At 43.0% G+C, this 24,012-nt stretch overlaps 1 protein-coding gene across 1 annotated transcript in view; it reads left to right on the top strand.

Annotated features, from left to right (window-relative positions):
• Positions 1-21,422, top strand: part of HTR2C (5-hydroxytryptamine receptor 2C) — a 40,538-nt gene extending 19,116 nt beyond the window's left edge. Inside the window, exons 2-3 of the mRNA XM_005419858.3 lie at positions 9,022-9,222; positions 19,956-21,422. Of these exons, the coding sequence (XP_005419915.1) occupies positions 9,022-9,222; positions 19,956-20,788 (1,034 nt within the window). The 3' untranslated portion in view covers positions 20,789-21,422. The remainder of the gene's footprint in view (positions 1-9,021; positions 9,223-19,955) is intronic.
• Positions 21,423-24,012: the final 2,590 nt, after the last annotated feature.

The following is a 24,012-nucleotide window of genomic DNA, read 5'->3' as shown; positions in this document are numbered from 1 at the left end:
CAGGAATGCTTTGCAAGTGGGAGGTGATGCCTCAGGTTTCAGCTTTTATATTTTTCAGATTCTATTCCGCTTTAGTGTGTACTTCTGAGCTTCACATCAGGGGATGGTGAGCTCTCTTCACAGAGGTGGGAGACAAAACAATTCCTGCTCTAGCTGGGGACCAAGGACAAATGATCCAAATCTCAGGCCCAAGAGCAGAAACAACGTGGACTGGAGAGAGAAAAACAAGAAGGATGGGACTGCATGGGCTAAAGCTGTAATTGGACAATTAACTCCAATATGCAAATGGACCAGAACTTATAAAAGTGAGAGATCCTGTGACTTTGGTTGTCCATTTTGTGACCATTTTGGTTCATCTTGGGTGCAGCCCTGGCTGGGCTCTTGCTCTGTCCAAGGTGCATCCATTGACGAGATCCTTTTAATAATTCTCTACTTTATTCTTTAGCTCTGTCTGGTCTCTGTTCTAGGTCAGCCTTCACAAGGCATCAGAGGTGTGCACCTAAGGGATGCAGTGACAGCAGGACAGTAGATGGCACTAAGGATTAGGACCAGAATTTCTTGGCTTCTTAGCAACCCCCAAATTTCTTTTGGCAGTGGCTGCTGTGGAACACTCTCACACTGGCATTCCTAGCTGTATAATCACTTAGAATCAGAGATGGAGGAATCAGCTTCCTTGGAGGAAGCTAAATGTGGAATGTGTTTTGCAAATCCTGAGAAATATCAAGAATGAAAATTATTATCTCTAAGCATGGCCAAAATATGACTTCTTTCCTTTGGCTGAGGTGGTTTCTTGCCAGCATCAGTCTCACCAACTGCTTGTACTGGCTTTTGACCTCATCAGACAGCAAACTGTGCCTCCCACTGGCATGGAGTGCAGCAGAGCATGAACCCACTGTCCCTAATGGGAAAGCTGATTCACTGAACTCCTAAATTCCCCAAAGCTCTTGAGTGTGGGTTACACTCTGCTTTTGTACAGGGCTGAGCAGGTGCAGGGCTGCACTGAATAGGGGCCAAAGCAAGGATCACATCCTGGGCACATCAAGCAGCCTGCAGCAAGAGGGAGGCAAAATCACTGACACTTTTCAAACAGCAAATCTCACATCATGCTCTATATCCCAAGGCATAGGGGAAAAATACTGAGTGGACATGCCAGGTATAGCAGACCTAACATCTGCATCCTATGCTCAAAGCCAGCACTGCTGGTTTGCAGAACAAATTTTGCAGTGAGTATGCAAATTATTATCAAATTTGTCATTTTCCTGGAAGATTTAATAAAAATGTTAGCTGGTGAAAGATGGCAGATCTGTGTTCTCTGAATAAGGAACCCTTTATATCCAAAGAATATTTTATCTGTTACTGATATCAGGTATTTTATCATGATTTGGAGGCCAATTTGTCCAGCTGCATTGTCAGGAGGGAGCCTGAGCTGAGAAAGAGGATTAATCCCGTGTAGGCTCCCAGGCAGCTGTCAGCATAGCACAGACATCTGAATTGCCACTGGGTTATGCTGAAATAAAACCAAATAAATTGGTTTTAAAACCTAAAAAATTTCCTCTGTATGGTTTTGTGCCCTTTCCCTAGCCCTAGAGGCAGTCCTAGGATTGAGGCAGAGTTTAAAAACTTTATTTGGTATTAGGAACTCTGAGTTCAAGCAGATGGCTTCTGCTCAGCAGACAGCTGTAATTGAATAATGCCACATCATTTTCAGTTCTGAATTTTAGTTTCCTCAGATGATCTGTACGCTTTGGCAGCTATTTCTTATGATAATGGATCTTTCTCAATTTCATCAGAACCGAGGAAAACCACCTGTTGCTGACACGTTTGTGCACTTTGTAATGAGACAGATTATTTGAAAATATTTATATTCTCATGTTTAGAAGGTATTTGTGTGAGGTCTGTGTTTGCTTGTGGGCTTACTTTCCAGTGCGGTGTTCATCCAACTGTTGCTTTGTTACGTGTTTAAATAACAGGTGAAGGCTGATCTATGAGCTGCAGGAAGGAAATTGAAGGAGAGGATGCTCTCCTCATTCTGTGCTGACATACAGAACATCAGTAGATAGAAAATGTTTACTGTTATGGATATTTTATTAGGCAGTGGTTTCATTTAGATCAATTACTATGAAGAACATGTAGCTCAGAAGTGTGTGAAGAGATCACAGCTCTCTTGGAGTTAAAAGGCTGGAAGGAACCCTTTATATGAACTTGCTGAAACAATTCAATTAATTGTCCCATTGCTCCGTTAACTGTCCTTATCACTCAATGCAAAAATTCCAGATGCAGCTACAGATGCTTCAACTGTGAGCAGAGAACAGCACTGAGCCTAGAAATTTATCCTCTGGCTTCAAACATAATTTTAGTCTCTGCCAATAAATGAAAAAATTAATATAACACATGGCTTTATGGAATGACAAATTGCACCAGAATAATTTTATATTTCCATAAGAGAAGAGATGCTGACATTGGGATGAAAACAACATTCACTAGGTTTGCTTCTTAGCAAACATCCCATTTTATTAACAGGGTTGTTTAAAGTATAGTATATGGAGAGCTGGCTCCTTGCATTTAAAATATTACTTAAATGGTATTCAAGCAACCTTTCCCTAGCTCAGAAAATTATATCTGTTCTAGCTTTAATTTTCCTTCTTTCTTACACATCCTGTCAAGACTGCAAGTCATTGCAATACTGGATAGAAAGGAAAATCTAACAGTTAAAATTCTTATAACAGCACAGCGAGTGCAATTGTTTAATTTGCAATAAAATACAGTCCCATCAATTAATTGCTGTAACTTGCGAGACAAGAACCAAAATATCTTTGGGGGCACATTCAGCTGCTCTGGAGTTTCCCTTGGTGGAGAGGGGTTTCCAAAGGAGACCACGCTGCTCCATGCCCATTTCCTGCTGCTCCCTGCCACGCTGACAGCTCCAGGAGCTGTAAAACAAACAGCTCAGGGGAAATGCAAAGCTCAGGAAGAGTGTCACAGCTCAGCTGGATGTGAGCAGTGGCACAGATCCAAATAAATCCCTAGTTAGTGTGGTGTTGCACTATGGCAAAGCAGCATCCTCTCCTCCCAGATGTTCAAGCCAAGTGTGGGGTGCCAGCAGTGTCTCCCTGGACACAGGGCCACCTGCTTTTCTTGCTTGGTGGTCTCCTCCATTCCCTTGGCCATCACCTGAGAGCCCATCCTCTGTTCAGACCCCCTTGGGACACTCAGGCCTTTTTGAACTTGCAGCACTGAAGAACAGAGTCCTTCTCCTGAAAGTCACCATCGTTCTTTGTGTGTAGGTTATGTCCCTGTGCTTGGCTGGGCTGGAACATGTGATGTTTTAGGGATCCAGATAGCCTTAGGACAACCTTTTTTTCCTCTAGAAAAATGCAGGCTAGAAACTTAAAGGTAAACATTATTTCTCATGTAACTTGATGCCCAGGAGTTCAGTATGTTGGAAAGACTTTAAATTCCACTCCATTGATGATGAAATCAAAAGGATTGGCAGTGCTGCCCCTGAGATCAGTTGTTGCTTTAGCCAGGAGGCTGCATGTCCCTGGGCCCCTCTCTGGACAGTGGTAAACACTGATGGCTGTGGGGGACCAAGCAAGGTGTTCTGTACTTCTTGGGCACAATGGAGATTTTCAGCACCCTTGGGTGTGTGACTCTCAGGGTGATATGGATGTCTCTGAGTCATTTGTCTGTGTAAATTTGAGGAAAACAAACTAGCAGAAAAGAGATAATGTAGCTTTACACTTCCTGGTGTGGTATTTCAGACTTAGAAATGCTTTACTTCCTAGATAAGAGAGAGAGAAGAGAATAATTTAAATTCTTTCATTCCCTTGGGAATAATGCAATGCAATAATGTTAAAACTATGTAATTGCTTTCTATTTTTGTAAAGCCTGTGGCAGCTATGAACCTTTAAAGTGAACACTGGAAAGTCTGGTTTGTACGAATTTCTTCAGTTGCATCAATGGTGCAGTGGGGTAAAAAGCAGTGGGAAAGTGTGAGCTTTATTCTACAAAGCACAGCAGTGGCTATCCCTGGGATGTGTGAAAGAATCTTCAAAAGGAGCAAAACCCTTCAGAAAGTGACAGGTTTGGGGTCTGTCCTGGGTTGCTGTTTGCATTGTCTGCTGCTGCAAGGGAACCCAAGCGAGTGCTGTCATTGCTTGGGGCACTCTGCTCCTTTTGGAATTCCCAGGGAATCATCTGAGGCATCTCCTGGATCTTTCTGCTGACCTTCCCAAGGGCCAGAGCACTCTGCAGAGCAGTGGGTCAGTGAATGGCCTGAACCAGACCTGTGGCAGCTGCAGGGTGATCAAAAGGTGCTTCAAGCACACACGGTGCTGCCATTTTAATTGCTGGGAGGTTCTGCTTTGTACTGGGTTTTATTTACTCAAACTGCTGCCTTTTTTCATTCAATTCATTAAAGTAGTTAAAAGTGAATTGTAAATACAGTAAAAATCAGAAGCCTAAAATTAGAAGTATTACACGTATTTTATTTTTTAGCCAACCCAATGAACAATGTTAAAAAAGGCTTTTGAGTACACATAAGCATCTTTAGTACTTATTTTGCACGTGTTAGCTCTGTTTCTTTTACATAAATAGTATATATAATGTGTATATATGTCAAATGTCATAATGAGATAAAATATATAGTTTTTCTTCCTGTGTCATTTTGAAGGATGATTTTATCCTTTTATCCATCCCAATAGATACGAGGCACTGGCTAAACACAACAAATGTGTGCTGAAACCTTTTCCAAATTCCTGTTTATTGCTGGAAAATAAATGATTGATGATGATTGCTGTGAGTTTCTCATGAAAAACTCTTGAAGATACAGAGATAAATTTTACATAATTCTTCACTTTATTGTTGTGTAAGCAGGTATTTTGTTGCTGTTATTCCAGATTTGTCCTAGGTGTTATACTAGATTTTCCCAGGAGATATCCTGGAGCAGATTGCCTTGTAGAAGTACTGAACATGTACAAGAAACAGACTTTTTTTTTATTATTTTTCTGTACAACCATTCTCCTACAGTCTGGAGTAATTCTGTTTTACCATTTGACTTAATTAATTTTGCTTCCATTTGCTGTGTTTTGGATTATTTAGTCACCTCCTTCTGCAGTAGCTGGTAATTCTGACTCTCATGCACTGAACAGCACAATGCCAATAACAGTGCTAAGCAACTCTTTTTACCCGTATGCATAAGGCTCTGACAAAAGTGACTCCGTTTCATAGCTGCCATCTTTCTTGATGAAAAACACAAAAAATGTAAGGAACTCTTATCTGACAGCAAATTAACTCCACACAGAGATGGTCTGTGACTATGCCAAAATGCCTTTGAGCTTCTTTGTTTTTCTGCCAGCAGTTTGTGCTCATCTCAGCTATTCAGTGACACACAGAAACTGTGGTTTGCTTTTTCCTCCTGGGGCAGGAGATGAAATCCCACCTGGGGACGATGACTCCTGGTTAAATATGAGTGTTTGTCCCATGTGTCCTGTGAGGAACCACATCAACCACAGATGCCATGAGATGCTATTCAGTCCTAGAGGCTGAAGCAATATTCTGCAGAAGTTTCCTTCCTGCAAGGATTTTTGCATGCTGATTTTATTCTGATCAGAGCCAGAAGCTAGCACTGACCTCAAAGTAATATCACTGCAATAGTTTTCTATACACTTTTCTCTGTTAATTTGGCCAGTGTAAATTTCTACCACCCACAAAATACCTGGAGGCAAAAAAACCTGTGGTTTGATTACATGCTGTGTAAGGAAATACTAACTTCTGTTTTGATCTGCTGCATTCATCTAATTCCTTTCAGCACTCTCCTATCTACCTATCTACACTGCTTTACCTGCCAGTGCATTAAATACACGATTTTAAGGGCTCAGATTAACTCAAGGTACAAAAATCGGTGTTTGTTACAAAGAATTTGGTTTTTTGCTTATGCAGGTGTTTAGAACTGTTTCTTTCTTGGAGCCAGATTTGGACTGAGATGAATGTTTTTCACTGGAAATGCAGTTACTATATCTTAGAGGTGCTGGGGTCCAAGAATTAATTTCATTCAGTCATCTGCTCTTCTAAATATAGGGTAATTGCTATTCTTTGTAAATGAAATAAGAGAAAAAAGAACAAATTAGAGAAATGTTACCCTCTGTAATTAGAGTGTTTCTGAGGATAAAATTGTTTTAAAGGTATAACATCGTTAACAGATTTTTTTAATCCTTGTTTGCTTCTTGGCACAGTCACAGGGCACATTTCCTATGTTTTGTACATTTATTCAAAACAGAATTAGAATAAAGCTGTTTTTCTTTTTTTACAAATTACTAGCTTTGTAGGCTGTGTAGGTGTTTTTCAAAGGCACACACCATGCTTACTTAAAAATAATTACATTTTGAGCTAGAATATATATTATGCCCTTCCTATCGAGCTGCAGTGATGTGTTACAAGCTGCCATTCTACAAAATTCCAGAGTGACATTTTGTTATTGCAGATCATTTTAGGAAACTTCCTGAGAAAGTAAAATGTCTACTTGTGGCTGTTCAGGTGGAAATGTAATGGAGTGCCCTGGGACAGGAAGCACTAAAAGGATTTGGCTTTAGGAGAATTCTCTTCTCACTTTTATCCTCAAAAGCATCCTGCCAGTTTGCCTGGGCAGTATTGTGGGCAGCATGGCTTGGGTCTGTTGGTGTCTGTGGTTCCTGCAGGGCCAGGGCTGGCAGCAGGTGATGTCTGCTCTCCCCACGCTGGTGGCTGCTGGGTTGGGATGAGTGCTAGTGCACTTCAGCCCCAGAGGTTGTTCCAGAGGGAATCAGTCACTGGAGGTGTTTGGATAGCTTGAAGGAAGAGGTAAGAGAGGCTGTTCATCATTCAATAATGCTGGAAAGGTGGTTGCTGTAGAAACCTCTTCCAGGTCTAGCAAATGTCAGGCAGCAGCATGGCTCAGCCTGGAGAGGCTCCCACACACAGGAAGCCTGGAGGCTGGCTGGCTTTTTCTGGAGACACTGGGGGTTTCCTGGCCATCTGCCTGATGTGGGGAGTAGCCATCAATGCCGCTGTTCCCTCTGCAGAGGCTGCTGCACAGCCATGATCACGCTGCCCAAGCTCCCAGGGATGGCTCCCTCCATCAGGGCAGACCCAGGGCTTTGTGCTCCTGGTTCATCTCAGCCTGAGCACAAAGCTGGCTCTGGCAGCTCAGAGGAGTACTGAGGGGTAAAGTGTCCTGAATGTGCTTTGCTGTGCGTTGGCAGTGAGAGCCTGGGGCTGTGCAGGGAGCACAGCTCCCACTTGTAGGATTTCTGACTTGTTCTCCCCCAGAGCATTCACTGAGGCATCACCCAGCAAATCCAAGGTGTGCTTGGCCGCAGCTCTGAGCTCAATTGCAGGCTGATGGCAACGATGTCCTCAGCTGTAACAAAGTGTGAAGGGAGCAAGAGGCAGAGAATTTGATCCTAGTGTTATAAAGGGGCTGAGTCATATTTAATCAAGCTCTATTCATTTGTACAGCAGAGGTGCCTTTTAAAGTAAAGATGCTCCAGCCACAAAGTGCTTTACTTAGTTCCCTTTGACAGGGACCTCTCAAATGCTTGCTGCTGTGGATTTCAGTCCACTCACAGTCCATTTAATAGACATGGTGCACACTCCCTGAAATGAGTGGCTTATCTCCCCAGAGCTGAGGTCTGGCTGTGTGGGTTTGGTGAGTACTTAGCACTTTATCTGCTTGTTTCCCACTGGTAAAATGAGCTAATGTGTCCATCTCGTTCTGCTGTTCTCTTTGTGAAAGTTTCCTCAGCTTCTTTGGGACATTTCATAATAATTTACCCTGGTTCAGTTAATCTCAGGTTTCTACATGAAGGTATCCTGGGTCTTTCTTGGCTGGGTAATTTGTTTCAAACTGTGATTTCTGAGACTAATAGTTTCATCCTTTCCATTTGAGATCAGTAGGATGGAGCTGCACCATTCTTAATATAACATTGATTCTGCAGAGTGATGATTCTAATCCTTGGGGTAAATTTCAAGATTGCTTTAGACATTCATGTTCTGAATGAAGACACAAGAATATCTCATTATTCAATTATTATGAAGTCTCTCATGTTTTCAGCTGCTATAGATACTCTTGATTTGTTTTGATAAGAAGCCCAGAGCTTGGCAGGACATGTTATTGATCTCACACAATCCATTCTGGACACTGACGTGGGGGTATCATTCACAAATCAATTTTCTCTGAGTTTTGATTTAAGTATCAGTGGTCTTTGAGGATCTTTCTGGGTCACTTTTATTCTCAAGCTGTACTTCAGCACTGAGTGAACTGTTTAATAAGTGCAGGCACCCAAATGAGCTGTGTGCCAGCTGCTGTCAGATGTGGCCATTGAGTCTGTTCTGTTTGCTAACATAGTTTCTGTAAAGAATAACACCCCACTCTACCTTCAAGACAGTTTTTGAACTTCAGCCACTCAGTCCAGCAGCTCTGTATGGAGGCAAGTATTCCTTTGATATCACGGCACACTGCCTGGGGAGAAAAGGTGAAGTAGTGTCATTTAGCTATGTGTTAGACTGTGCACAAAAACTGTCTGCTACCTTTCTCCTCAGCAGACAGAAACTGAGACAGATGTATCAAGGGAGTTTTAGAAAGGATTTGAGTCAAGCTAATGCCACAAAATGCTTTGCAATCCATGAAAACAATGTGATGAGTGATTTATAAAGGAATGTAATATTTGATTTTGTAAAGATATGGAAGAAAGGTTAAGAGCGGGGAACAGTGCTAAAATGGTCACTTGCAGGCACTGCCCTTTGGTTACTGGTCACAGAAACCAGATGTGTGGGAACTGGCTATGGGTTTATGGAGTGTCCAGAGCCAGGAACTTCCTATAGAGAAGTCCCATGAGAGGTTTCCTGTCCACCCCTCATGCACGTGTCCCTTACTGGTGTCACAGACCTAAAATATCCCAATGGTTCCTCAGAAATGATGGCCTAGCTTCCCAGATCACTTCCTTTCCTTTTTTTCCTTTCATTTCTTTTCTCTCTATGTTTCAGATTATGCTTGGCCTTTGCCTAAACAGTTGTGCCCTATATGGATTTCCCTAGATGTGCTCTTTTCAACTGCATCTATTATGCATCTCTGTGCCATCTCTCTTGATCGGTACGTAGCAATTCGCAATCCCATTGAGCACAGCCGCTTCAATTCCCGCACCAAGGCCATTATGAAAATTGCTGCAGTTTGGACCATATCCATAGGTAAGCAACGTGGCTCTTGACTGTGTCTGAATGAATAATAGTGTTACTCCAATTTTCATTTAGGATTTTATTTTTTTAAGAAGATACTCAAATTAATTTACCTGGCCTGCATGCCTGAGCGGAATAACTGGAAATGGAAGCCTTTCCTTGCAGCTGGTGGGAGCAGTCATTTTTCAGAGCACCACACTTCTCCACTGGTGCTGTGTCCCTGTCAATGTGCTGATGACAGCAATACCAGGACAAGTGGTGCTGTAAAACTGCTGTGTAAACAGAGCAGCAAACAGCATTAGCACAGCCCGGCATGGGGAGCCCGGCCAGCTCAGAGTGCACGGCTGCGCTGCGGTTGCTGCAGTGGAACTCTCTCAAGGCCTGGTAATGGCCTAAGTGGAGCTGCACAGGGTTGGAGGCAGGCTATCAGCCAGGTATTTACTGCTCCTGCTCAGCCTTTATAGCCTGGGCTGCTCCCTGCCACAGCTGGACTGCTGCTGGTACTGAGCTAGCACGTTTGAAGTCTTGGCAAATGAGGAGTAGGCATAACAGAAGACATGTTTGTATTGCTTTGATAAAGCAGAATAAATAAAGCAGCAGTAAAATAGGGAAGAAAACACAGAATGATGGCAAAATGACTCTGTAATACTGAGAATTATGTGAAGAATTTTTTTTTTTTGTAGAACTCTTTAAATGTGCTTTAAAAAAGAGACATTCGAGGCAGGGGCAGAATTTTATGACTACTTCCATTTGCTGTGTTGCCTTTTGTGCTTGTTTAAAATGCAGTCTTACAGAGATTTAACATTTCATTTCTATTTTATGAAGTGGTTTTTGCTTTCAGTGCTGTACTGCAAGGAAAAGCATGTTCCAGGTATTTGAATTTCTCCTGAGTTTTTGCTGGCTTTAGAAGTGGAATATGATTCTGGATATCTGGGTGCTACAGGGACTGATTTTGAAGAAGCTTGCCTTGGGAAAAGGCTATGAGAAAAAACCAGAAAATGATAAAATAGGGAAAATATACTTTCTCTCCTCATGAATGTAACAAGAATACCTATTATAAACAAATTTTCATGTGTCACAGGCCTGCTACATTTCCCCTAGGTAACATAATCCACAGTGAAATTGGATTTGGTTTAATAAATTCATTTAAGATTTTTTTGAAATTATTATTACTATTATTTTAAATTCTCTGTGCTCTCTATTTGACATGGGAAAGAAAGCTGCTGAATTCAATACATAAGCAGTCACATGAGGACAAGTTCATGTGGGCTTGGTTTGCACAGGCAGCTCAGAGTCAGCACAGAATTTGTGCTCCATGTTGCACTGGAATGCAGAGGGAGAGCTGATAGACACCCCCCCAGGCTGAGATGTACAAATCACATTGCAAAACTTGGGCAACAAAACTGTTCTGCTTCCATTTTTGGAGCTAACTTGCAGATTTCTGCCTGTGCTGCCTTAGATGTTGCTGACGTATCCTTAGAAATTTGGCTAGTGCTGAAGCGGCTGCCTGCACCAGTGCCTTGAGGAGCAAGTTGTGGTTTGGACTCTGAGTCCAAGGGATAAAGTAGCTACTTCATGCATGGTTCACTGATTCAGCAGATTGGTAAGGGAATCTGGTGCCTGACCAAGCAGTAAAGACACAGGCCAGTCTCTTCATGGAGCTGTTTGGAGAGGATTGGGCTCATGATGATGGAAAATAGGCACATGGTGACCTCTGTTGTACTCCAAGGGAGGTGACTGTGCTGCTGTACAGTGCAAGCACCTCACCCCTACCCAGCTTCCTCAGGAGATGTTTAACCTCTCTGCACTGGATAGGATCTCAAACAGGTGAAAGAATGAAGCTTACAAGGCACAGCTTGGAAACGAGATGGAATGGCACTTTTCCACAAGGCACGTGGTTTGTCAGTCCTCCATAAGGCAATGGCTGTTGCAGCTGTTCCCCAGCACCCCAAAGTCTTTAGGAAGAAGCTGTGAGCAGTTGCTCTGGGATTTTTGTGGTGCACAGAGCTTTGGGGGGCTGCCCTGGGCAGCACTTCCCTCCCAGATGCAGCTGTGCCTGTGTGCCCTCCTGTGTCAGGATCACAGCTGGGAGCATGTGCAGCACATCTGGGCTTCATGTTCAGTTTGTTGTCTTTGATGCAGCTACTGCTGACCCAGGAGAGCCTTTTCTTGCATCCATTTTTTTGAAGATGCAGGCAGAATCCATTCTCCCCAGACAGTCTGTTCAGGGCACTGAAATGCTGTTAGATTTCCTCCCCAGTGCATAGGATGGGGCTTATTACCCTTTTACTTGGGCTTTCTGCAGTAGGTTGCATTAAATGGAGAAAGAGAAGTACTCTTGGTATGTATCTAGCTCATTTTAGCATAACTATTTGTACTTCATAAATGAATTTAGAAATGGGGCAGACATGGGAGAAAACTGAGCATGAAATGAAAGAGAACTCACTCAAAGTGTATTGTTGCTGGTTTCTGGTTCTTAACTACCTTACCTGTCACCTGGAAAGGCCTGCTGAAATCCTGTGCTCATTTCAGGAGGATGAAATAGGTTAAATGAATTCATCCTCACTTTGGTGTTAAGTGTCACAAAAGAATTTGGGCATTTCTGTTTGTGATTAAGCTTCAAATTCAAAGCAGCACTTAAGTGCAGGATGGTCAGTTTGCAATTCCTAAATCCCGCTTCAGATGAAGAAACTTTTAAATGCATTCCATGCAAAGAATCCTGAATTCAGTTTCTGAATCAGAATTCAAAATAAGAAGTAAAAAGCATGTAATTTATCTTAATTCAGTAGCTTTTGCATTCCATTTTTCTGAAGTGCTAATGCTGACAGCAAAATATAAAAGAGGTTCTTTGCTCATTGAGCTACAAATTTAACAACATGCACAAGCTTAAACTTATGATTAGGCTTTAAAGTAAGGGAACATAACAAAGTCCTCCTGTCTCTTGACAATTTCTTTGTGAATAGGTCTTTTCCAAAGTTCTCTTTGTTCCAGATTAAAGTACATCACAGACCATTGTCCTGTGCTTTAGCAAACATAACTTGAGCAAGATCTTCGTCTTCAGTTAGAGGAAAAGTGGCTGCTGTGAAGGGCTGGGCTTGTAAAACTTAGTTTTGTGGTAGATAGCACTGTGCTGAGGCTGGAAATTAAAACACAGGCAACAGAAATATCCTCACAATTGAAAATGAAAATCAATTTTAGGTGTGAGCCTGCTGGCAGAATCTTGGTATTGTTTCAAGATTTCAGACTTTGTGTGGTTTCAAAGTTTTCACCAGTAACTTGGAGACTTGGCCATGTCACCAGCCTCCTGTGCTCTGCTGGGAGGAAGGTGAGTGGAGTCCCCATGCAGGGATCAGCAGTGGTGAGGAACAGCCAAACCCTGGGAGCACACCGGGTCATACAGGAGAAAGTGTTAATTGGGTAACATTAAAATAAACAAATTATCCCTTTGAAAATCTGAATGAAAGCACTTCATTGATGTGGAGGTACACACACATTGCTTCTGATATGAAAATAACTGAAACATTTTAATTTTGCAGTTCCTTGTGACCCAAATATATGTTGAAAGGCTTTTCCTCTGCTTCCTGGGATGTTCAGGTTTGGCCATTTACTATAGAGAACTGAAATCACACATGCTACCAATTTTCCAGCTCACAGTTTCACATCCTCACAAGCAGTGTAAATTCAATTTAGTTCATAAGTGACCCAGATGGGGCTATCCTTTAAATTTTGCTCTGTGTGTCAGCGTCATAGGCAGATGCCACAAATTGTGAGTGTGTCTGTGGGTGTGTGTGTGTGCATGTTTGAAAACATTTTCATTCTTTCTCTAACTCATTAATCAGATTATCATTTTGATTTCAGGGAGGTACCTGAGGTTTGTGTATACGATAAACCATTCAGGTTTAAAAATGAAATTTAAATCCCCATTTAACTTTCATAGTGCTTCGTTGTTTTACTGAGGAGAACTATTTATAGAAATATGGAAGAATATGAAAAGTATAAATGTGTGCTGTGAGGATCAGTACACACTCATCTCAGACTAAGTGAACTTACAGCTTTTTGTTTCTGCCCTGTTTGTCTCTCTCAGGGGCTGAGCAGCCTCATGCTAGCAAGCTGCTCTAGTGATGTCCTTCAAGAGCCTCCAGGTACCAGCTGAGCCTTCCCCTCTCTCACTGGAGATAATCCTCAGCCAGAGGAATGTGCCTGGATTGTGTGCCTGGCACCACTGATCCAAAAGGAATTGTGCTCTCCCAGGGCAGGGGGATGTGCTGGGGACAGGTGGTGCATGGGGACAAAGGGGGCCTGGAACAGCTCTCAGAGCTCCCTGAGGTCACAGTTCCAGAGCACGTGCAGGGTTCTGGTTTGCATTTCTGCCCATCAGTGTCTCTGGAGTCAGGAGCTTTTCCATGCAAGGCATTTCCATGGCTCCTGTGCTGGTGGGATGTGTTTGCTCCTGGCACCCTTTGCTCTGTGCTGGGCTGGAGCTGCTCCTGGGAGATCATGCTTTGGGACAAGACCAAAACCCCAGGAATTTCTTTGCAGGCTTCAGGTTAGCACAAACCTCTAGACAGATTTCATGGAAAAAAGGGCAAAACCACTGCTGATGAAGACAGCATGTGGAAGGTCAAAATGTGTTCATTTGGGGTTTTGCTCAAACCTTTCCCACTAAGCAGGCAGGCTCTGTGGCTCATCACTTGGACACAAGGAAGCAGTGCTGGAACCACTGTTACTGGCAAAGCAGAGGTTAGACAATCACCCTCCATCTCCTGGAAAAACATACACATTCCTGACTATGAGCACTGCCTTAACAGAAGGACAGCAACCACATATATTGCTGGGAAAAATGGTTGCATACTAGTAAAGCCTAAAGGAGCTTAATATCTCTCCACATCTGGGAGATTTAAAATATGCTGTGTGAATGTATTTAAATTTTTTTTTTCCTTTTTATATTTGACACTGAATGTCTGAAAGGGTATGTTTGACTAAAATTCTTCTCTTGAGAGCATGGGGATTGTAGTTGGTTGGTCTGTAGGCAGAGGTGCTGTGGTGGTGCTGATCTGATAACTTTTGTTTGCCTCACCAGAGAGCAGAGGTGGCATTAGCAATGCAAGCTGGGCTGCAAGTTGCCTCTTCTGGAGCAGTAGAGCTGGTTTCTGCTCATAAAACTTTTTCAGACCTGCCTTCTGGTCCTGGATGAGACAGAAATATTTGCTTTATGACACTAAGGTGCCATCTGCCTGTTTCCCAGTTGTTTGAGTTGTCTACAAAGTTATTTTATCTGTAGACTTTTTTTTGATTGAGTGCTTGTTCCATGATTCCCAAGAGGGTCATTGATCTCCCCAGCACAGTACCAAGAGTTATCAAGGTGAGGAAGAACATATTGGCTGATAACAAGCTGAATTCATAGCAAGAAAAGTACCTTGGGATTCCAGGTGGTTTCAGGGTGCTTGGATTGGTTTGACCTTGTCACTGGATGTCAGTGAAAGGTTTTGCCTGGGACAGCAGCAGATGGTGACAGTGTGTGAAGAATTTGGACAGAAATTAGACTGACCATCCCACCAGGTCTGTTCCCATGAGCGAGGGGGATGCTGATGTTTGTGTCTGAGGTTCTGCTCCTGAGCATCAGTCCAGGACTGCCTGGGACAGCCCAGCCCTGGCAGCAGCTCTGGTGTGAGCAGGATCCTTCAAATGCACAGTTAGAAACTGTGCAAACCAACAGAAGTAATTTAGCAAAATAGAAGGGCAGGTGGGAAAGTAATTTATTTCTTCTGTCTTATACTGTTGTTTGCTGGTTTTCCATCTGGCTCAGGTTGCTCAGTGCCCTCCCAAGGTTTGAGTAAAGGTCAGCAGCTCATCCAGGCACAGTCACTAATGGCTTTCATCTGTTTGCAGTTGTGCTTGCTGTGGGCAGGGAGATCCTTCAAAGTTCATCCCCCTTTTATCTTTGGCTTTCAACCAATAGAAAGCTGGCACAATTGTTTTATTGGAATGGTCAGATAAAACTAGAGCTAATCCAGCCCTGAAGGGGCATTGTTGCAATATTAGTACATGAAAGGCACTGCAATTAGTCTGCTGAAATATGGGGACAATATGGAATTTTAGTGATTTTGAGCACATTCTTCAATTTTCCTCTGAAGAGCTTTGGTTTCTAAACCCAGTGTCTTTTCCTGCACAGTGCAGGAGGCTGCTGGCTGGTGGGGTTTGCTTCTCACTGTCTGAATGATAGAAATGTGCAGGAACTTTGTGAGACAGTTAAGAAACCAAACAGATTTGCTTTAGTTTAAATATGAGGTTTATTTTCACTTATGTTTGTTTAAATATGAGGTTAAAGATGGATTAACACGTAGTGTTCAGCAATGTTCTTGTTTTACACTGGTGTATTTGTGGCAGCCACAGACTTGTTTGGCACACAGCTTTCTCTCTGTTTTTTCCTTTTCAATTGTCTGTAAATGTCTGGAGAGTGGCAGTGAGGTCCAGAGCCACCTGCAGCAGCAGAGCTCTTCCCATGGACACAGCAGACTTTGCATTCAATGCTGACCTCAGGAGAGGTGGTGCCTGGCCCTCCCAAGCTCCTGTAGCTGCAGCAAAATGTGACCACTCTTGTATTCAGCCCTGAGAATTCCACACATGGAAAGTCAGAGAAAACCCATGTGCCTCTGTTTTCTTTAGTTAGGTAGTTGTCCTTGGAGAAAATGTGTTCTTGTAGAAGAGTGGAAATTCCTGCCTTTTTTAGTGGATACAACCATCAAAGACACAGCTATTCAGTAATCTCTGTAATCTCTGTCAGGCTCCTGGGCTTTCACTGAAGAAGACAAGATATTAAACACAAAAATTATATTGTTTTTCATTTAAGTCAAAGTATCTGTGAATACAAATTTGGACTTTCTAGCCAACTTTTTCTCTAGTAAATATTTAATAAATCTGTATTTGTAGTCATTTGGGTTTTGTTTTATTAATTTAAAATCTGTGAAGAGCATCTGTTACTCTGTGCCCACAGATCCTCTCAGGCCCATTTGGTGAACATTTCTACTGGTTTAAGGACATCTTTAAAGCTGACAGGCAGCAGTTAGGACAACACTTGTAACTGGATTTATAACCCAGAGGATCCTTCTCTCTGTGGCTTCCTGCTGCTCTGTCAAAAAAGTTAAAGGAGGGAAAAAAAAATCACATTCACCTTCTCTGCTGTGGTGTAAAGGGACGTCCTGCTCAAGCTGCTGCCTGGCAGGAGGGTGCCCAGAGCAGGGACCTGGTTCTTGGCTTACTGGCTGGTAGTGGCTGGTTGTCTCTTCTTGGTGGGGCAAACCCAGCTGTGCCAGGCACTGCTCAGACTTCAAACAACGGGACCAGGTTTGCTCTGAGGAGCACTGTGATATGCAGCACTTCAACCTTGCAAGTTTTTGGAGCAGCACTGCCTCTCTTGGTGAATTTGCTGCCACCTTAGTTAGAAAGGGTTATTTGACACAACTGGAAAATGCCTCTGAGGCTGGAGACTTCAGCTCACTACGTCAGCCTGATGTTTGCTGATGAAGAGTGTGTCAGGGAGAAGCTCAGGAAATGCTCTGCACTGGGGCTCAGAGGGCTGTGCTGACAAAAGGCTGTGGACAGCAGGCAGCTTCAGAGCCTCTTGCCTGATTTGACACTCACCCTCCTGCACTGCTGTGGGGAGTTTGGTATTCTCTGGCCACCTCAGTTCTTAAATTATGGACAGGTAAATCTGCATTGTTAGTGCTGTGGATTGCTTGAGTCAGGTGGAGCTGGATGCCTTCTCTGCACTTGTTCAAAGAGCAGAACTCAAGTCAGGCAGGTATCCATGTTCATCCACAGCCAGGAGCCCTGGGAATGCTCGGCGTGATCAAGGCACCCCTGCTGAAACTGGGCCAGGCTGTGAGCTGTGTCTGCAAGCAGGTTTTAGTGCATTTGGGATGGTGGCAGCAGTGATTTGCAGTAATCCCTCATGAAGGAAGCCCCTCTGAGGTGTCTGAGACCTTTCACACTTCTCACTGTGAGTCAGTCCTTGTTACCCAAGGTGTGTACAGAATTGGTTCCCTTTCAGACTCAATTGTGCAGTGGGTTGGTGATAAATCATATATTAAAGACAAGTTTCAAAGGAGAGGTGTGAGGTGAAGGAAGGCCTTAGAGATGAGGGTAGTGCTGCCCCCTGAGCAGTGCTGAATCCAGCTCACAGCTGAATCAAAGCATGTGGCCAGTTTATCTGAGGGCATCTTTCTTCCTACTGCTCTTAATGATGGGATTTTACCAGACTGGAAGAAAGTGCAAATAAAGGCTTAGTGCTGTCTTTCTTCTGTGCATTCTCAGTTTGAAATCTCACTTTCTTGTGTGAGAGGTGAGAGATACTTTTCCATTTTTCCACTTTTCCAGCAGCTGCCCCCTCATCTCCTGTCATTAATGCTGAGCTATCTCATGCTCATGCAGAGTTTTAGGCTGCCATCAGTGCCCTTGATTTGTTTATCCATCATATCCCAGAACTAGGTTATTCTTCCCAAATGTACCTTATGTGTGTCACATAAATGTCAGTTTATGTGTGAAGATCTCCCAAAACCTCATCTCATTTCCCTTGGCTAAAGCAATAACACCAACTTAAATAATGACTACTTCATGAATGAACTTTCATTCATTTTGGAGTTTCATTTCAAAGGTTAGGTGTTACAGAGGGCACTAAAGCATAAAATTATACATGCAAATATAACCCCAGTGTAATGCCATGGACCTAATTTAGATTTCTTCTTCTTTCTAGAGAGTGCTCAGTCTAACTTCCACCATTTCCCAAATGTCTGTGTTTTGATGGAGCCAAGGCATTAGGATGATGGCTTTAATGATGGGTTTATGAGGTGATGGTTATTGCAGTGGCAGGGAATTGGCACAAGCAAGATAACAGCTAACTTATCAGAAAGGAGGCAGCTGCCTTGCCAAAGGTGAACTCATGAGCATTGGCATGTAGAGGGAAGGAAGAGCAAATCCTGGAACTAGTACTAAGCTAAGAAAACACATGCTACAGTCACAGAAGGCATTTATCATCCTTAATTTTCAGAAGAAATTCCTTCACTTGATTACTGCCAAATGGTAATTTTCTGGTAATGACAAATTGCAGATGAATTCCCCAGAATCCTGAAAAACACTTAGCTGGAGTAGTAAAAATGCCCTGGTTAATCTTTTAAGCATGTAATTCTTCCTGTTAAGAAATTGAGAGTCCCACAGGATTAGCTTTTTGAACCTGTGATGTTCACAGCAACTCAAAAAAAATCAATTCAGACACAACAGTGGCCTCAATGTTGTTATTTCTCAGGTGGAGGAGCTCAAGGAGGGCATGGCCAGGCACAGACACACAGTCCACTGAGGAGTGGTGCTCCATGGCAGCCAGGTGCCCAGAGGGGAGCACAGAATTCACTCTGTTGCTCTCTAGCTGCTCGCATGTGCAGGGGCTTTTTTGTTTCTTTAAAAGGACAAAAAAGAACTTAAAGAGAAATAAAGAGAGATATTCAAAGGCATAGAATGAGTGTGGCATTAGGAGAGAGAGTGAATAGAATAGCATTCTTCAGCTCCAAAAGAGATGTCAGACAAGAGAGATGATAACAGGTCTATAAAATCATTAAGAAGGTGGAAAAGGTGACCAGATAGTGATTATTCACTGTTTCTCACAGTAGACATACTGAGGGGAGCCAAAGGAAATTATCAGGCAGCAAATTTAAATGAGCAAGAAGCACTTGGTTCAGATGAAAAACAGAGAGGTTGAGGAACTGAATGCCACTGAGTATTGTGGAGTTAGAAATGAGATGAAGGATTCATAAGATTTATCATGAAGATAAATCTCTCAAAGGTTATTTTAAAAATGAGATCTGGATGCAAATTCTTACTTTGGAATTCTCTAAGGTATAATGCTTACAGCTGCCCCATTTTGTACCCATTTTGTACCATGGCCCTAAACTTCTGGTACTTGCCAAAGACACGAGACAGGACTAGATGAACCCATGATGCTTTAACTAGCTCTGTTATGTTTTCCTGTGCACATGGGTTATGGCATTCCAAAATATGTTGTTGCTTCTGGAAGGTTTTGGGTCTGTCTTGATGTGGGACTGAGCTTCACAGATCAAGGGATGAAGTTTGGATCTCAGTACACGTGAAAAATATTTGAGTGATGTCTTGCAGAGACCACTTTCTGTTTGCACTGAGATTGTGTACAACTCTCCTGAGATCCAGAACTTTGCTTCCATGTGTCTGTGATGCCATGGCAAAAGTGGCTATTTTTCTTTCAGGATTATTTTAATCACTGTAAGAGTCTTGCTCTTGAATCTTCATAGCTGTAGCACTTTCATAATTTGAAAATTTTTCTCTTTAAAATTTGCTCCTTTCTACCCTATGACAGTGATTTCAAACTACCCCCCTCAAACTGGTGGGTATGGAGAGGTCAGCTGGAACACAGCAGAGTGGTGACTGCCTTTCCTACACCCACAAATTCCAATTAATGCTGGAAAAGTAGGAGTTAGCCTGCATTCACTGAGTCAGCTGTGGAGCACAGCAAAGCTTCTGCTGTTCCTGGAGGAGGGTGTTCTAACCCTGGAGCTGTGCTGGATGTTGTTGGATGCTTTCCCTTTCACCTGGAAGCAGTAACTTCTCTTCCAAGCAGCTTTAGGCAGTGGGCTGAATGCGTGCAGGACCTGCATTGTCTCTGCTGCCTCTTTGGAGCCCTGTCTCCAAGGGTAACAGTCTCCTTTTTGGTTTCATTTTCCTAGGGATATCCATGCCTATTCCAGTCATTGGTTTGCAGGATGACTCCCGGGTGTTTGTAAATGGGACCTGCGTCCTGAACGACGAGAACTTCGTCCTCATTGGATCCTTCATGGCTTTCTTCATCCCCCTCATCATCATGGTGATCACGTATTGCCTGACTGTCCAGGTGCTGCAGAGACAGGCCACGGTGTTCATGTGTGGAGAGGTGCCCAAGCAGAGGAGGAGCAGCGTGAACTGCCTCAAGAAGGAAAACAACACAGAGAACATTTCAATGCTTCACAATCACGAGGGGGCCTCCCACTTGAACTCCCCTGTCAATAAGGAGGCGGTGCTGTTTCGGAAAGGAACGATGCAGTCCATCAACAACGAGCGAAGAGCCTCCAAGGTCCTGGGCATCGTCTTCTTTCTGTTCCTCATCATGTGGTGCCCGTTTTTCATCACTAACGTCATGTCTGTCCTTTGCAAGGAAGCCTGCGACAAAGACCTGTTGAGTGAGCTCCTGGACGTGTTTGTTTGGGTGGGGTACGTGTGCTCCGGGGTCAATCCCCTGGTGTACACTCTCTTCAACAAAACCTACCGCAGGGCTTTCTCCAACTACATCCGCTGCCAGTACAGGCCTGGCAAAAAATCAGCCCTGAGGCAGAACCAGTGTCTGAACGTGGCCTCAACAGCTTTGTATGGGAAAGACCTGACTTTAACCAGTTACAGAAATGGCAACGAGTTCAATAGCATGGAACTGGATGAAGCTGAGGAGGGCCTTGAGATGCAACCAGGGACTTCAGAGCTCTCCATAAACAGCTGTAATGTTGTAAGTGAGCGAGTGAGCTGTGTGTAAAAGTGACTCTCACAGACCTTTGCTACGGGGTATCTGCAGCCAAAATATATTGTGTAAAAATGTAAGTGTCGGTCAAAGGACTATGTAAATATTGCATTCTGAACAAAGCTTTTGGTTTTTTTTAAAGAGAAAAAAAGAATTGTCTTTCCAGTCCAGTACTTAAAATAATATATATTAATATACTGCAGTGAAGTTTAAGGTTCTATATTTACTGTTAATACTAGATCAGAACTATTAGTTACTTTGCATATGTCATGGACAAAATGTTTGAATTCTTCTTCCAGTGCATGAACAAAAATGCTGAATATTTATCTCAGGTGGAATTTGCTGGAGTCCAGAATGGCACGTTAATAGTTATATATCAAATACTTGCTACTAGACTTGGTCAGTATAACTTTCTTTTTCAAGTTGACAGTAAATATATACTTTAAATCCTCACCCCTATTTGTGCCGTGTAAAGACTTTACAGAAACCTGGCAGAGAGACATCACAACAGCGTAGTGGCCGTGCAGGCACCTGGCCAGACATGTCCTGTTATGTGTAGTGGCTTCTGCCATGCTGGGTCCATCTTGCACTTCAAAGGACCTTTGTTAGATTCTGGCTCCCTCTCCAATCCTGCTGTTTTCTTTCCATCCCTCAGGAGGCTCTGGCTCCCCTAAGAAAGGCAGGGAATATGGTTTTGCAGTCCTGGCTGGGATCACTTGGGCTGGAGAAGAAGTGTGAGAAGCAGAGTGATCCCCAGCTATCTAGTTCAAACATCCAGTAAATGGAAGGCCTAGGATTCATTAAAAGCCCTCCTCTGGTCTTGCAGATAGCCATCAGCTCTGGGCTGGAGCAGGCTGTGTGGCCAGCTCTGCCTTCACAGATTGCTGGAGGACCAGGGGCTTTGGCCTGTCTGAAGAAGAACACTCTGCCTTTGGAAGAGCCCAAATCTCTGCTCTTCTCACTCCTCACATCTAGATATTCTTTAGCTGGTTTGGCATTTGCTTTTATTTTCCATCCCAGTGCTGGTGACAGAACAGTGCTTTGGGCACGGAGCAGAAGGTTCTCTGTGTGTGGTGCTGGTCAGGCTATGAGCAGCAGGATGTGCCTGCCTGGGGAGTGCTGGAGAGAGGAGTAAGAGAGGGCCCCTGCTTCTGTCTCAGGAGGGGCTGGGCAGAGCTGAACAGAGCATGTGACTGGAATCATTTGCTGGTGACACTGTTCTAAAGCAAATGATGACCAGGGACAGCAGGGAAGCAGACCTGGAGTTAGTCTGCATGGAGTATGAATCTGCAGTAACTTTAAAATTTGATTTATTCCATTTTACTCCCAAAGTAAATTAGAGTATATCATATGAACACCACTTACATCTTTAATGAAAGCATCCACATTGGGATTGAATGTATTTTAAGTAATGTCTTTTTAATACACACCATGTATAATTTGAATTAATTTTCCTCTGCATTCCTGTGTACACAAACCCTCCAAGGCACTGTGTCTTTCTGGCACTGTGCCTCTGGGGTGATGCCTCTCATGCAGATTTCCTTATGTGGAGTATTGTCTAATGCCAGATATCACCCATAAGGTTTTTATATCTTCATTAACTACTACACAGATGCTGCAGTGCCCATCTAACATGGATGCATTTAGCATCACTGACGGCCTCTGGCTAAGATAATTGTCAGAACACAGAAGCTTACACTAGGCATGGATAAATCACATTTTATTTACATGAATTGTTTGTACTCTCAGCTTCCTGTGTTCATTCCATTAAAACTAACTTGTGGAAGAACTGGAAAATTCTGCCAGTGCTTGAGGTGCTGTTGCATGGCTGTGTGCAGCTACAACCTTGCTGAGGCCACTACTAAAACACAACATTTGGGTTGTATCTGCTGCTGGGTTGATCCCAGAATGATGCACTGAAGTTGATCATCTTTTCTCCCTCATCCCCTCCTGGGATAAATCCGTAGTACTTCCCTGCAGGCAGATGAGGTATCCCAGTGCAGAGTGCAGCTCACTGCTTGCAGAAGACAGCAGAGGTGTGCCAGCCTGCAGATACCACCATGGGCTTGAATGCTTGGGAATCCACTTGCCTCTCCAAAAAGGTCAAGTAATCAGCAGGAAAAACACTAGCCAGAGACACAGTTGCATCTTCAGCAACTGCTCTTTACCTTGAGTCAGATTTTATTATCTCAAAAAGTACAGAAAAATCAGAAAAATCACAGTGCATTTAATTTTTTTCCCCTTTGGGTGAATTTATAGCACATCTCTTCCAAGCATGTATATGTGTGTGTATATATATATATACACACGTGTGAGTTTGTACTTATATATATACACACATATATATATATCTTTCAGAACCAACCACAGACTTTGAAAGCATTTAGCAATAAGTTGAATTACAGTAGCTTCTAGCACATGTGTAAGTTGTGTGAATAGCTCATTTTCCAGCTGGAGCTCAGTGTAAGTGTTCACACAGGCATTGTCTTCGCATGGGAGCCTTCATGTCTCACCCTTGCCAGTTCTGTTGTATGGGCAAAAAGGGAACCTGCTATATTTGGATGTAAATAATGAGAATTGAACAGAGAATTTTCAGAATTTTTATAACTGTTTTTAAAAAAAATTCAGCGCCAGAACTGTAAATATGCCAACCTCAGCTGGACCTGTTCTGATGTCCATCTCTTGTCTGTATGAAGAGCCAAGGGGACTGACTGCCTTACAGCGCCTGCGTTCCTCCCAGCCAGCAGGGGAGAACATTTCTCTGAATGGTTAAAAACTGTCACCTACCCAACTTTCTTTGGGTCATTCACATCAGGGTTTTGTGATGCTGCTATTATTTATTAAAGAAAGTTTGTTGGTTTAATCATTCTTCATTATTTATTTTTTTCATGATCTATCAGAAAATAAATAAGTGAACATGCCCTCTCTTTCATCTGTCCCCATCTGTTAAAATATGTCCTAAAATATGTTAAAATATGTCCTGTCCAAAAAACCAAACCAACAACATAAAGGAGGATAAGGATCTATACTTGAAGTATGGCCCACAGCTGCTTAATCAGGAATTAGTGCCAGCAGATGTCCCAACACTCCCAACCCCAAAACTTGTTAAATGTGAAAGCAGTGATAGACTATTCTCCCTCTTCAAATTGCTCCCTTTCAGGAACAACTGTTAAAATTCACAATTTTTTAAACTATGTGAATGTGAAGAACTGATTTAATTTTCTGAAACTTAACCAAAG

This window comes from Geospiza fortis, unplaced genomic scaffold (genome assembly GCF_000277835.1).
Source record: "Geospiza fortis unplaced genomic scaffold, GeoFor_1.0 scaffold157, whole genome shotgun sequence".
NCBI lineage: Eukaryota > Metazoa > Chordata > Aves > Passeriformes > Thraupidae > Geospiza > Geospiza fortis.
Note: the sequence above shows the minus strand (reverse complement) of the source record. Positions and strands in the feature narration are given on the sequence as shown.